We start from the raw sequence: 15,142 nt of genomic DNA on the forward strand, positions 1-15,142 counted from the left end.
GAGTTTGGGGTTTGAACCCCCTCACAAACTTTTGACGTAAATATTTTTTTCTTATATATATAACTTTCATCTGTAATTTATTTTAGTTATGGTTTATGCACCATCCTTAAATATATTTTCATTGCAGAAGCCTGGTTTAACTACCTATATATTGTAGTATTATAATATTTTAAAAATAACTAGTGATATGCTACATATCGTTGTACGATACCGTACAACTTATGATATCGCATACAATATTAGAAAATCGGAACGATATCAATAGGTACACAAAATTGTATCGTTGCCCATTCATTGCCTATTCCTTTAATATCACAAAATATAATAGTACATTTTATAATTGTTGGCTTTAATACTTACAAAAATATAAAAACTGCTGGTATAGTTAATCCACCTCCGAGGAGGAAGTAAGCTCCTGGGAAAGTTTTCATTGTTGCTTTATAAAATGCACTGTACATCGGTACATATATCATTGGTACAAAAGCCTCAAAAACTCCGACTACAGCACTTACTTGACCTAAACAATTAAATTGTTATCATAATCAGGTAAAATTATATTCCAATCGTTGCAACAGTTTAAAAATTACCAAGTTCGTCTGGAGTGACAAGTTTAGTGAATATAGATCTAGTTGCAATGGAACCAGCGCCATGAATAATTTCTACAACAGGGCCTGAAAAAATATAATTATTAATTGTATATTAAAATTTCTAAAAATCTGATATTGTGAGTATAAATTATTTACTTACCCAAATAAAATATGTATTTATTGGGTGCAAACGCGAAAACAAAACTACCAATGACTTTACTGATACATGCCATTGCAGCGATCAATGCGTCATCCATTTTCAATTTGTGATTGAAAATCCATAACGAAATTGATGTTCCTAAAATAAACGTTGGATAATGAGTTTTATATAAAATTTATTTTTTAAATTTATTTATAACAATATTTGGTTACATACCAATAAAACCAGTGACCATGGTAAATGTAGAAAACATACTGTAATCGACTTCATCCCAGTTAAATCGAATCCTGGTCGACAAGTACATAACTGACATTTCACCTAAAATGTATGATTAAAAAATGATTAGTTTTAGATTGTTTTAAATACATATCGTGATTGTTTTAGTATTTTTAGATATGATAAAATGTATAATATATCTCATAATATAGTGGAAGTGTACATATATAAATTTCAAACAATTTGCTAACCTGTCATAGGACCCATTATTATCATTAGAACTATCATCATCATCAAAATCCTGAGTCTTCTGTTATCATTTCCTCTTTTGAAAGTTACTCTAAACGCATTTTTAATGTGTATTAAATCAAAAAATTCCTTTACATTTGTTGAGAATGACGAATTTTTAACAAATTTTGGGTCTTCACAAACGGCCTGTGTGTCATTATTTTTTATATCTTTAAGACAAAAAAATCCATAAAGTATACCCATGAAGTATAAAGTGGAACATATTGAATATATTCCATAAAAACCGAGCTTTTGGTACAGAATACCAGACAAGGCTATACCGAAAGATATCCCTATGGTTAATGATAGGTTCAGCACACCTATTCTAAGAGTTCTCATTTTCACCTGAAACCATAAATTTCAATATAATATGTGTAGTTAGTTATATTTATTTGTAATACCAGAGGAGTATTGAAAAATATTAAAAACTGTGTACCAACCGTGGTTACGTCTGAAATGTACGTGAACACACCCATGAACATGATCATCCAACCACCAGTTAGTGACCCCGGCACGGATTCGACCAGACCGGCGATTTCCATTGGTAGTTCGTAAAAATAGAATACACAAACCAATAAGCCCAAGACCCGCACGAGCTCTCCAAAAATTGGCAACAACAGGACCGGTTTCCTCTTTCGGGTCCTGTCACTCCAGGATCCGACGAAAATCACGAATATACACGGTATGGTGTGCTGTATAACCGACTGCCACATTGTCATATCGGTGACCAGCTCTTGGACTTTTGCCTCCTGGTCAATAGTGTAATTTGTCTTATTCCGTTGTTCCAACGCAGTGCAAATGTCGTCGCTCATGTTTAAATTGACTCTACATGATTTCTGTAAGTTTAGGTTTTGAGTGGTGAGGTTGCCGAGCACACTTGACACGATGAAAAATGCGAGCAGCGGCTCCACCGTGATGTTGCTAATTACATATTTAACTTTTGAGCCTAAATTCAGTTTTTGCCATTTTTCGTGCTCTGCGTCCACTTCTTCGGCCATGTTGGTATCGTCGTTTATAGATTTTTTCGTGAGCTTCATTATTGTTTTGTTTCAATTTAGCTCATTTCCGAACGAACATCATTTAATGCCTAAAAAATAAAATCCATCATAGTATTATACAAAATATTTTATATTATTGTAATACAACAAAATTATCTTAAAAAATATATATTATTCAACAGACGTTTTGAGTGCTATAAATAATTAGTAAATTACTCAACACATAGAGTTCCAAGTGAATTAAAAAAAATTACTATTATTTGTTTGACTTGAAAATTTGATCTGCACATCTAACTCTGTGTTGGACTTTAATAGAAATCGTTAATTTTAAAATTGTTGTTGATAGTCACTTATACAATTGATTAAAGTTTTGAATGATAACGATGATTCAACTGAAGTTTTTAACACTAGCACTTATTATTTCTATACTATCAAAAATATTGCATAAAACCGTGACTTTGAATTTATATTTACGAAACTAATCGCTTGAGCAATTAAAATTTGAAAGTCCTAACAAACTACAGCGCTCAGGTATGTTTATGAAATTGTTTAACTTATTGTTGTTTTAAAATTTGAAAGAATACATCACTATTATCTCAGATTTGACCAAAGAGTCTGTATTCTGCCCGAATTTCTAATTAAAAGGTAGACGAATAACTTAATACGTATTTATCAAAAAAGTGAATATCAGCTATAATGTTCAAGGATTTTATGAATTCTCGTAATTCTAAAAATAATCTATTACGTAAAAGCCGTTGCCACAATTAACAAACAATAGGTAATAATGGTTTATAATATATTTTAATTATCTAATAAAAAGGTAGGAGGTACTACTCAATACTAATACTGTTTAAAATTATAATGAAGTAGATATCGTAGCTACTAATAATTAAACAAAAATAACGATTATGCAATTGAAAAAAATAACAGTACAAATTATAAAAATAATAAAAATAACAGCATTATGCAATTGTCTAAACTTTATTTTGCAAGTAAACATAATGATTAGGTATATTATTATGAAACATGGAGACACGCAGTAGGTATACAATATGTATTGTAACTTAAGATTTCGAGTGAAGCTTTGCATTTATTAGTCTAATATAGTTTTTAAAATATGGTATGCGTTTATTTTAGTTACATGTTGTACGTTTCTTGAAACAATTATTATATTAGTAAAAAAAATATATGATGGTGTGTGTGTATTTTTTTTTAGTTTTGTCACGTACCTATTATAACATTCTTGCATAATATAACTGTGTATAGTGTACAGAAGGAAGGCATAAAATATATTTCCACTACCTACCTGTACAAAATCGAATTTAACTATAAACGAGTTACCCATATAAATCCTCTTATTTGTAATATGTACCTACATATAAAAAAGTAGAAAATTATATTTGATATATTATGATGATGTATACGTTAATATATAGTACTGTATAAATTAAGCATAACGTAATATTAATTGTAATTACATATCAGATTATACTGTTACACATTTATACCTACTGAAAGTTACCATGTTGATTCGATATATGAATTGACGGAATAAACTATTATGAAATGGATATTTATTTAAATCTAACATGTAAAAAAAATGTTTGTTATTTAATAAAAATGTTTTAACATCGTTATTATCTAAGCCGAACGTAAAAATTAATGTTGTTATTGTATTACAAATAACTATAGACAATAAATAATATAATAATAATCATGTTTTAAGAGAACTATTTTAGGATCAACTATACATTGTGATTTTTTCAACAGTAAACACTAATTTTAAACAATTACCTTCAAAATATTCCAGTTTTTCCTTAATTGGGGTTTTCCAATTATTTTGACGAGTAGGTAAATAGGTACTGGGAATTTTCACTTTTGACCTTTCAAATTACAAAATACAATTTTCTACCAGAAATCACCCTCAAGAAGTTGAAGATTGAAGCATTTTTTCTTCTATAAAACGAGTACACAGAAATAAAACACACATTGTGAAATCTATACAAATATCTCTACGATCAGATTCTCAGAACCTTATTTAACCAACTCAATTTTCAAAACAATATTTAAAAAGGTGGGTAAGTGGATGTCGCTCTGCTGTACAGTAGAATACAAGTGGGTCACTGTATAATGGATGGTATTAAATTTGAATTCAATGATATAATATCATTGTATAAGAAAACGATTCTGAGCGGAGACGGTATGTTCAGTCTAGGTATAAGACATAATATTATATATGGTATTAAAAAAAAATTGATCTATAATAGGTACCTATAATAAATTCCAAATTAATCATATCACAATATCCATTAGGTACTTATAACGCGTTATACAATATGTAATTTCGTCCAAATTTGAACTTAAAATGACTATAAAAGTAAACTGTGTAAATTTATTTCTTAGATTTTTTTGTAACAGAATTAATTACTTACGTGGAATCTTCTTCTAAATTTTCAATTCTTAGATACAAAAGTTGAACATTTTATAAATTTTTAACTACAAAATAATTCTTCAAATTAAAATTTGATACATTTTGTCAAAATTCGATATTTAAATGCTTATAAAAAAAAATTGTGCCTATGTATTTTTAATATTTTTCAACTGATATTGTAACAATATATCAGGAGCTTTGTATTAAATTTTTACACTTTTTGGCCCAACAGATAAAACTTTATTGATATTTATAGAAAAAAAAACTAAAAAAATTGAAAACCGAAAATGTCAAGCTCAAAAAGAGTCAAAATATTTTCAAAATTGTATGGTGTATAGGAAATGCTAATATAAACATTCAGTAAAATTTTCATGTATCTACAGTTATTCGTTTTTGAATTACAACAAAATAAGAAAATCGCTACATGAGAAATCGAGTGAATATCTAATGTTGTAAAAATTTGAATTTCAAACGCTCATAAAAATTTAATTTGAGTTTTTTATAGACATTTTTTTTTTTGATAAAGGTAGATTATCCTATAAGGAATCATGTATTACATTTTAAAATCTTAGATTTAAAAAGAAAAATTTTTACGAATTCTTAACTCAAAATAATTTGCTAATTTTCGTGATTTTTCCATATTTTGTCAATTTTTGAACTTTAAATGCTTGTAAAAAAAAAATGTGACTAAGGATTTTTAATATTTTTCATCTGCCTTTGAAACAATATACTTGGAGCCTTCTATTAAATTTTCAAGCTTTTTTAATCAACAAATAAAATTGTATTGATATTTAGAAAAAAAAACAAAAAAAAAATGGAAAATGAAAATGTCTCTAAACAGTTCAAAATAAATCAAAATATTTTGAAAATGTTATCGTGTATAGAAAATTGAAATATAAACAACCATTGAAAATTTCATGTATCTACGGTCATTTGTTTCAAGTTACACCAAAAACCAATTCAATTTTGTGAAAAATCGATTTTGCGTAAAAATTCCCGTTTTCCTTAATTTTTCTTTTATTTTCACGCGCTTTGAAAATTATTCGGAATTTGACCTCCCCAATGCACCAACGATATTCACTTTCCAATCGAACAAGATACTGAAGTTGATAATCGAAGCATATTTCGACTACTTATCGTGTACACAGACACAAAAATAAATAAATTTAAAAAATTAAAAAAAAACACACATCATTGTAAAATGAATACATTCATCGTTCCACTCAGTATCTAAAATATAATTTTTTAAAATTGACTCACTCTTTTTGTGCCTCTCTGCCGGACAACATGACCTGGGAGTAGGTACACCGTTTGCCGCGGACGTCCTGCGGACGATGCCCGGGTCACACATCGGATTTTGGGTAACATTATTATTATTATTCTCTGATACACCTTGGCCGGTATTTCGTTTATTTTTCTATATTACTTACGATTATCGTGTACTCCTATTATTATTATATTTATTATTTATGTACGCCGGTAACCATATAGGTGCCGTGCTGGTACCCTGCGATAGTTCAGTTTTTTTTGAATTATTATTATTATGTACCTATTTTTTTGTTTTTTTTTAAGGTGACCTTTTTTGTTGCGGCCAAGTTTTTATGCCCGTAGGCTTTTCTTGGCCATAAATTAATTATTCATTTTTATTAATATTATTAAAATCAATATACTCTCCTACCACCCATCAAATGTATGTACTTATTGCTTTTTCCCTATTTACCTTATTATATTATTACAAATCCCACACGCTCCGATTTCCGAATCTCGGCTGTGGGTTGGCGACCTTACCACTAAAGTGATTCGTCAACGTACGCTCCACGCCGAATCTGGGTAAGCCATCGTGTGAGACGTTACAGTCTCATCGTTAAATATAATTTTTTAAAATTGATTTTGTTAAATATAATTTTGAATGACAATACACATTTTTAATTTTATACTCTTTTGTACTACTAAAATATTTTTCTGAGAATTTGAGCTTCAAATCATTTTTACTCAATTATAAGTAAGTATTTAATTTTTAAATCAGTGAAGAAGAAGGCGATCATTTTGCGTGCCAAAACTGTAACATTCCACTCCGTTCATATAAACTTTAAATACTTATAACCAAAAGATAGCCTAAGATCTTAGTCCGTGTTTCCAAACAATGAACTGTCATCGTTCAAAACTCTAATTTCATAAATTAAAATTCTCAACCAAAAAAAATTATGATTTGGAATCTATAAACAAATGTAAGTTGTCATTGAGAAAAGTTAAAAATAATAAAAATAATATATTTTTTTCTAAAATATTGTTCTTTAAAGAATCCAAATCATTTAAAAATAAATATTTTCAAAAACGTTATGTTTATGGAGATAATGTTGACTTTTATATAATTGCCCAGTATATCTAAAACAATACTAATACTATATACATAGTTTTCTAAAACAAAATCCGTACAGGATACGGCCATAGGCGGAAACCGTGGAGGGGGGGGCTATGCCCCCAAACATCCAGGGCCGGATGGGTTAGGCGAGCTACCGAAAAAATCTCGATGGGCCGCTTAAAGTTTGGGCGGTCGGTTGAGTGTGAGTGAAAATAAATAAATAAAATAAATTATGTTTAAAATACGATTGGCCACCTATAAGCTCGTAATAATTATAGACGTAATTTTGGGCCACTGAGTATGTAGATGGGCCGCTTTAGAAGTGAAAATCTCGAGTGGCCGATACATACCAATCCGGCCCTGCAAGTATCTCAATAGGATCGAAGCCTCTCTACTCACATTGTTGTTAATAATGTTAGCCCCCCCCCCAAAAAAAAAAAAAAAATGTAATGGATTTCCGCCTATGGATATAGTGTATAAGTGTTAAACTTGCAAGGAAGGTGGTGTATTATGATATTAAATTTAAGAGTAATGATTAAAATTAAACATTACATTCGAAAACATTCTTTGACTGGAGCTCGCATAAAATGTAGAAGCCTGATAAAATATTTTTAACAGTTTTTGGTGGTTTTTCTTACGCTTATAGATGTTATTGAAAAAATTTAAAAATTTCAACTGCAGAGAAATTCCTTTAGGTTCACTTGATTTGGCTATTCTAAATCATATATAAATACATATCCAAGCAAATCCCTCTCTTAACAAAGACCTAAAAACTTTAAAATTAATTAAAAGTTCAGATACTGGAAGATGGTGGCGTACTAGGGCTGCTAATATTGTCTTTATGTTTTTGGAATTCAGTTTAATAAATACTATATTAGGCACAAATTAAAATTTTAAAAGGTGCTGCACGCGTGTTTTTACAATCCTAAAGAGCGTTTTCTAAAAACTCCATAAAATAAAAATATAGTAAATCGAGACTTTATTATTTTTCCGCTTTGACTGTGAACGATTTTCGTAAGATTAAAAATTATTTATTTTTCATTTTCAATTCGGTACTAAAATAAGGAAATATAGATTTAGCAGTTATTTAAACCCCTTAAACTTTTCATTACTTATACATAATATAATAAAATACCAAAAACCATCCATATCACACCTGACACAACTGTCTTAATATGCTATTATGGAGTCATAAAGAAATTAAAAAACTCAGATAGTTAGACTTTTATTGTTAAAATTGTTATGCTTTTTGGCTGGGTACAACTTATTTTTCTAACGGATTTTCGAGTGGCTGATTTTCGTTACGTTTTGTTTATTGGCTTATTGCCATAGGTTTCTATGGCAAATCAACAATAACAAAAATAAAATAAAATTAAATTCCTAACAAAATGTAGCATACTACTAGATATTTTTCTTCTGCACTAAGCACCTAAACATATCTCTGATTCCTTAATTTTCCTTACAAATGAAAAATCTCTAGTAGAGTGCTACTTATAATACATAAGAACGACGTTTTTTTAACGCACTTTACTGCACATGCTGTTTTAATGTAGGATTTTATTCATCATCAGTAACTCGAGGTAACACCATCGTTTAAAGAATTGTTAAAACTACTTAAGAGAGGTGTCCATTTTAACGAAAACAGTTTTTGTAATTGAATAAAATATATTCATATTTCCTACTAGTAATAAGTAACAAATGGCGTTGATTTATTTTGTTTGTATTCAACTGGAAATCGATCTTGCCGAGTAAGTATAGTGAAGTGATATACATTATGTTTGAATATAATTTTTCACGGCAAAGTATAAGTAATGTCATTATAATAATGTTATTATTATACAGTCAACGAAAACAATTGCTAAAGTAATGCTAATAATTTTATGCGAAAAAATATTTAATGTTCTATGTTTTGCTGATATTAATAAAACTCGAGTCTAAATAAATAATGATAAATAGTAATAAATTATTAATTGTGTTAATTTATTTGATCCAAACAAATAATTATACAAACAAAATATTAAAGTTGTTTGATCGTTGATTATCAAATAAATCAACACATCATCATAAAAGAAAACACACATCACCTAGTATGTATACTATATAGCAATGAGCACTCTATAATATGTTTTTAATTTAATATTTATAAAATATGTGATTCGTAAGCCACAACTAGATTAAAATCAATGACTAACTATAATATTATGCTCAAGCTCGATATTGGCACAAATTATTTTGCTATTAAAATACAATTCATTAGGAAATATTATAATAGTACTTGAGGTATAGGGACATGTGTTACAAAGCGTAATTTTTGTAAACGGTAATAAGTACGTCACTATATTCACTAATAGGTTAGTATAAAGTATGATAATATGTTGACATAAAATTAAAATAAACATTTTTTAGACTAAATTTTTAGATCTTAAATTATATTTAGGCTGTTAAATACAAAAATAATTTTCCATCAATCCAACTGCAAAATAAATCAGACAACGTTCCTACTTTTAAAAGAATAACTTAGTTTTTTGAAAAAAAATTGATCAAGATCATCAAAAATATTTTTAAAAAAAAATTCAAGAACATATTTTAAAATTAATAAAGATTTTATATTAAAATATTATAATTATATTGCAAATATAGTACAAAATGCCAAATCTATTATGATTTATCTAATAATGACATATAAATTATATGAATTTATCCATTAATTTATATGTAGATTAACGTTTAAATTTAAAACATATAACAGTAAAATTTCGTATTTAGAATGGTTACCTAGAACGGTTAAATACCGTTAATATTCGTTATGTGCTTTGAATATAATTTGTATCACTTTTTTGAATTTATCTATAATGAAATGCAAATTCATTACAATCGCTAATCCTGATCGTAACGGTTATTTTTTTGACTCTCCCTTACCTTTAGAATTTTAATATTTTACACAACATATTACATACACTTTAGTATACCTCGTAATTATTAATATAATCATGAACTACTTTTTACGGTTTTACCTGTCTTAATAAAGTAACGTTTCAATCACAATTTGTACACCTTAATGTATAGTTGCGTTTCAAAGGTGAAACATATTATAATATAACGTACGATTTCTTGGTAGCATATTGCATTTTGATACGTCAAACCTTGTACGAAATTTATGTATTTTTTGTGGAGTATAAATTGTTTAGAACGTGTATATATTTATTGTTTTATCAAAAAAATAAACATACTTTCTGTATGGATGATCGTGTGATTATTATATGTATTGACACAATATATTATATTATTTTTTTTGTCTACTTAACAATTGATACTTAACATATAACATTATTTACAAAAAATTACATGGGCGCCCACATAGAATATAATACCCAATATAATTAAACTAAATTATTACGTTATGATAATGCAAATCTTAGTTGTGGGTTGAGGATTCGTCACTCAAAATCAGGGTGGTACTTTGCCGATACTTTGCTTCAGAATATGGTAGTGACTGAGGCCGACCACCAAGCCTCCCTAGGCCCCGAATAAACGTATAAAATGTGTTTATTGTTTGTATATTTTGATAAGATAATTTTTATGCATTTAACGCTGAAAAAATACTTTAACAAAATTCAAAATAAATTTACCTGTTTTTTCTTTGAAAATATTGTATTGCATTAAATTGCATTCACTCTAATGGAGTGATTATTTTATATAAGAATTTTATTTATGATGATTTTCGATAGATTTTTAATAAATTATTTAATTTCAAATTACAAAAAAAAATAAAGAAATACACTTTAAAAATTAGGAAAGGAATATTTTAATTATATTATCTGATGCTAACTACGACTGATATCAACACTAAACTATATTTCACAGTTTAAAAATTGTAATAATAATATACTATCAGCTTATAAGGCCTAATTAGTCTACAATCTAACTAATAATTGTACAGATTACATTATATAAATATATATGTAAATAATTGATGTTTGGTTCTATCACTGTATGGCCTCCCTCCTCATGTAATCATTGTTGGGTATTCTTTTTTTTTCTAATTTGCTTATTATGCTTTGTAGCATAGATAAAAAATATTCTTTTTAATAAAAAATGTATATAACTATATATTATAGGTACTGATTCTATGAAATCATTTTAATGTTTATTTACTATGATAAAATAATTGCTTGTTTTAAATATTGGAAGTTATATAATATTATAATGTTTATGTTTAGAGACTAAGATTAACGATACTGCAGTGTTATGATATATAAATATTTGTTTATATTATAATGTTGATGACAGTTAAGCATTTTCAAAATATTCAATACTTACGACTCTGTCATAATATCCAAGTAGCTGTTTCAAAAATATTTGCCTCGTCAATTTATATTTTATATTAACTATACGCCATAGTAACAATGCTTTTATCTAAACAACGATTGTAATGATTATATTATATTATTATTTTATATTTTATTCAGCTTTAAAATAATTTAATATGACTATCAAAAAATACATGGCGTATTGATGATACTTACATAATATCAAACGATTTAGCGAGTAACATATTTTACATAATTTTTAATTTTATTACTTAAAGTTTTATCTATTAAGAAGTAATAATATTATCAAATATGCACCTACCTACAGGGTTTTATGTAAATAAACATGAGAAATATAAAAATTCAATTTTTCATAACATCTTTTAAATTAATAAAAAAATAGTATTGACAGGTTACGCGAAATTTTTTTTATGGATAAACAGTTTTAAATATACCTTAGATTTGAAGTGGAATAAATTTGAAGCAAATAAAATACTCCCCTTAATCTGCATAAAATTATACGAAGCACAATCAATAATATGCATAGCAAATAATTTGAATGTATTATGTTAGCACTTAACAGTAGTCACAGTAGGTAAAGTTATTTAAAAAACTAAAGTGATCTAACAAATGTTGTTATTCATTCAGTCCATCGAAATACCAATGGCCAACGGTTAGTACTAAGAATTTATTGATAATACAACGAAGCTATTTAAATTTAAAAATGTACTTATAATGTTATTGTTACATAAATAACATGCATTATATTCATCAATGTAAGAAGACTTAATTTGTTTTTATTATATCTTGTTATGCACAAAGTGTGTAATAATAATATAATTTACAAATGCTTTATATTAAATTAAATTTCAAAAAAATGATTGGATCCATTAGTCGACTAAGTGCAATTGTTTTTTGTTGTTGTACTATATCTATAGAAACCATCCCAACATAATTTTTTTTATTATAAACAGTGATTCATAGTTAATTCTTAAAGGTCACATACCTACCTAAAATAAGTTTAATTATTTTCTTTATATTATAAGGAATATGCCGCTATAATGCACTCTCGGTAACCGTTCATTTTAAATAGACTTTGTTCCGTTGTAAAATAAATAATAACTATAATAATTAGGTAGGTATTTATAATATTATTATAAATGTTAATCGAAAAAATATTCTACCTACTTGAATTCGTATAAATTAGCTGGTGAGTAATTACATAGATTGATTATGGATAGAAAAGAAGAGAAGATGTTGGGAATATTACGCCATAAAACGAAGTTTTATACAGTAATAGCGATTTATTATCTACTGATTATAAAGTACCTATATTGTTTATTGTTGAATTATTATGTAATATATTATGTACGTTTGTATTATAACTAGGATATGTTGACAAAAAATGTGGACGATACCATAGATAGTACCAAAATTCTTACCAAGCACTGGGAAAACATATTGTTCAAATACAATTGTCACAGAGTTGCATAGTAAAATTTTTGGGCAAGTCATATACCTACTACGTATTCTTACTCATAATAGTGATTTTTAACTAGATAATAAATTAAGTAAAAAAAAAACTACCTAATCTGTGAATGTATTTTTTTACACGAAAAACATTAAAAACAACCTTACATATTATTATTATTATTATTATTTAAGCTATCGTTGTTTGACACTCTATACAATTGTATTTTATAATAATTGGCATTGAAACAAAATGCTTAACATTTAAATATTAATTCTAGTTTTACACTTTTTAGTCCTTCCAAAGATCTCTAACTGTACAAATGGAATTTAAAGATAAAATAATAGAGAAATTACAAAACGAGTTGGACAAATGCATAGAGTATCGTTGTAGAACTGGTCAAAGAAATTTGGAATTGGTCGGTGTTACATTAGGTAATTTAATCTACATCAGCTATACAATAAAATTGAATAAAAGCCTGTGTGTCCTTGCATTTCATTCATCGAAAATGCTACTGAATATTAACGGGATTTTTATAGACAGGTTAAGAACCTAGAGTGTATAGTGAACTAGGCTTATCTTTCTACCTCTTTTTAACTCCTAACCACACTGGTATACACGTGCGTTTTGTACTTAAAATACGAAAATTAATTTATTTTTTATTTTTGACACCAGTGATTACATATAAATACCAGAAAAAAACAGATATAGTTCTTACAACTTATAATTTAATTTGGTTACTTCTGATAAGAAAGTCTCCTTTTAAAACATAAGTGGAAAGCTGACATAAAAAAAAACACATTGAAAATATGGACATCGAACGTGGAAGGGTAGGTACAATAAAAAATGTATTTCACTACAACTTGTTCATTTTACACTGAAAATCTGATACCTATAGGCTATAACAAGTCAAGGTAAAAATTAAAAAATTGGTATTACAATTAACTTTAAAAGCTTAAAAATAATTAACAGATACTATTACATTATACTATTATGGTGATAATGATGCTGTAATTATTAAAAATATGTCTTTGATAATTATTTAATTTAATGTTCTGTATATGGCGATATGGATGACGTATTATAAACTATTTTATGTTGTATAATATATAGTATCATATTCAATAAAAATATAAAATAAACAAATACCTAGTATAAAAATAAAATAAATAATAAAATACGCTCTTATCAACACTAACCGTATAATATTATAGTCATCAGATGTACAACTTTAATAATTAAAAATTATAACTCCGATGAGTACGATTACTGCCTGATGAAATCGTATTCAAAATTGGTATAATCTAAGATTTAGGATTTTTATCAATTGTTAAATTTCATTGTTTAATGTTTAAAACAAATTCATTTTTTCATTGTATTTGTACTAATAAGTATCTACTAAGTATCATGCCTATAATGTCTAAAAAAAATGCAACTTTTTTTTTAATAATCCCACGTTTAAAGTTAATATTTTACCTATTACTGTAGTTCGAATCAATTATAAATACATTTTGTTGGAAAGACTACAGAATGTATTATATGAATATGAAGGATGTATATTCTTCTACGCTTTGGATGATGATGTGAAAAAAACTCAAAATACAGCAACAGAATACTCGAAGTTCAAATCAACAAATGAACAATTATTAATTACAACAAAAAAATTAAAAATTCGAATTAAAAGATTTATTAGTGAGTTGATACTATGGGTTTATAGTAACTTACATATTTTTAATATTGTGCTATTAATAATACAATTATTTATTAGAATAAAAAAAGTAACTTGGAAAAAGAAATGGGCAAACCTAAATTATTCAAAGAGTTAAATACATTAAGAACTCAAAAAAGAGATGAAGTTCAAGAGGGTTTGAAATATTTCAGAAATAAGGTTTCAAATAATTCTAAACTCGGCCACAGAAAAATGTCACTTCTTTGTCAATCTACCAAACAGATAAATACCGTAAAAACCAATTTAATGAAATCGTATTATAATTTTGTTATTTATATACTTATACTATTTAAATAACCGCATTTAAAATCAAAGTCACAATTAAACATAGCATACAAATAACAATATCATTTTTATAAATACTTACGTTTTTTTATAATAATAATAATAATCGTTTGTGTGTACCTATTATTGTTGAAAAAACAATAATTTTTATTCTTAGACATGAATTATTGATAATATGCGTCTCTGTAATATATGCATATTTTATAATGTTAATATAATTCATTCATTTTACATTTTTACATTAAAATATAGATTTTAAGCAATATATTGAAGAGGGGCGAGGATATAATGAAATGTATCCACCT

At 26.9% G+C, this 15,142-nt stretch overlaps 1 protein-coding gene across 1 annotated transcript in view; it reads right to left on the reverse strand.

The window, feature by feature from the left end:
* The window catches only part of LOC100161286 (solute carrier family 46 member 3-like), a gene marked incomplete at its 3' end in the record, with an annotated part of 46,682 nt that overhangs the window by 25,714 nt on the left and 5,826 nt on the right, over nt 1-15,142 (reverse strand). Inside the window, 6 exon segments of the mRNA NM_001163137.1 lie at nt 360-517; nt 588-671; nt 748-885; nt 964-1,065; nt 1,215-1,596; nt 1,692-2,338. Coding sequence (NP_001156609.1) covers nt 360-517; nt 588-671; nt 748-885; nt 964-1,065; nt 1,215-1,596; nt 1,692-2,288 — 1,461 coding nt within the window.

The sequence above is a fragment of the Acyrthosiphon pisum genome, chromosome A1, assembly GCF_005508785.2.
Source record: "Acyrthosiphon pisum isolate AL4f chromosome A1, pea_aphid_22Mar2018_4r6ur, whole genome shotgun sequence".
Lineage (NCBI taxonomy): Eukaryota > Metazoa > Arthropoda > Insecta > Hemiptera > Aphididae > Acyrthosiphon > Acyrthosiphon pisum.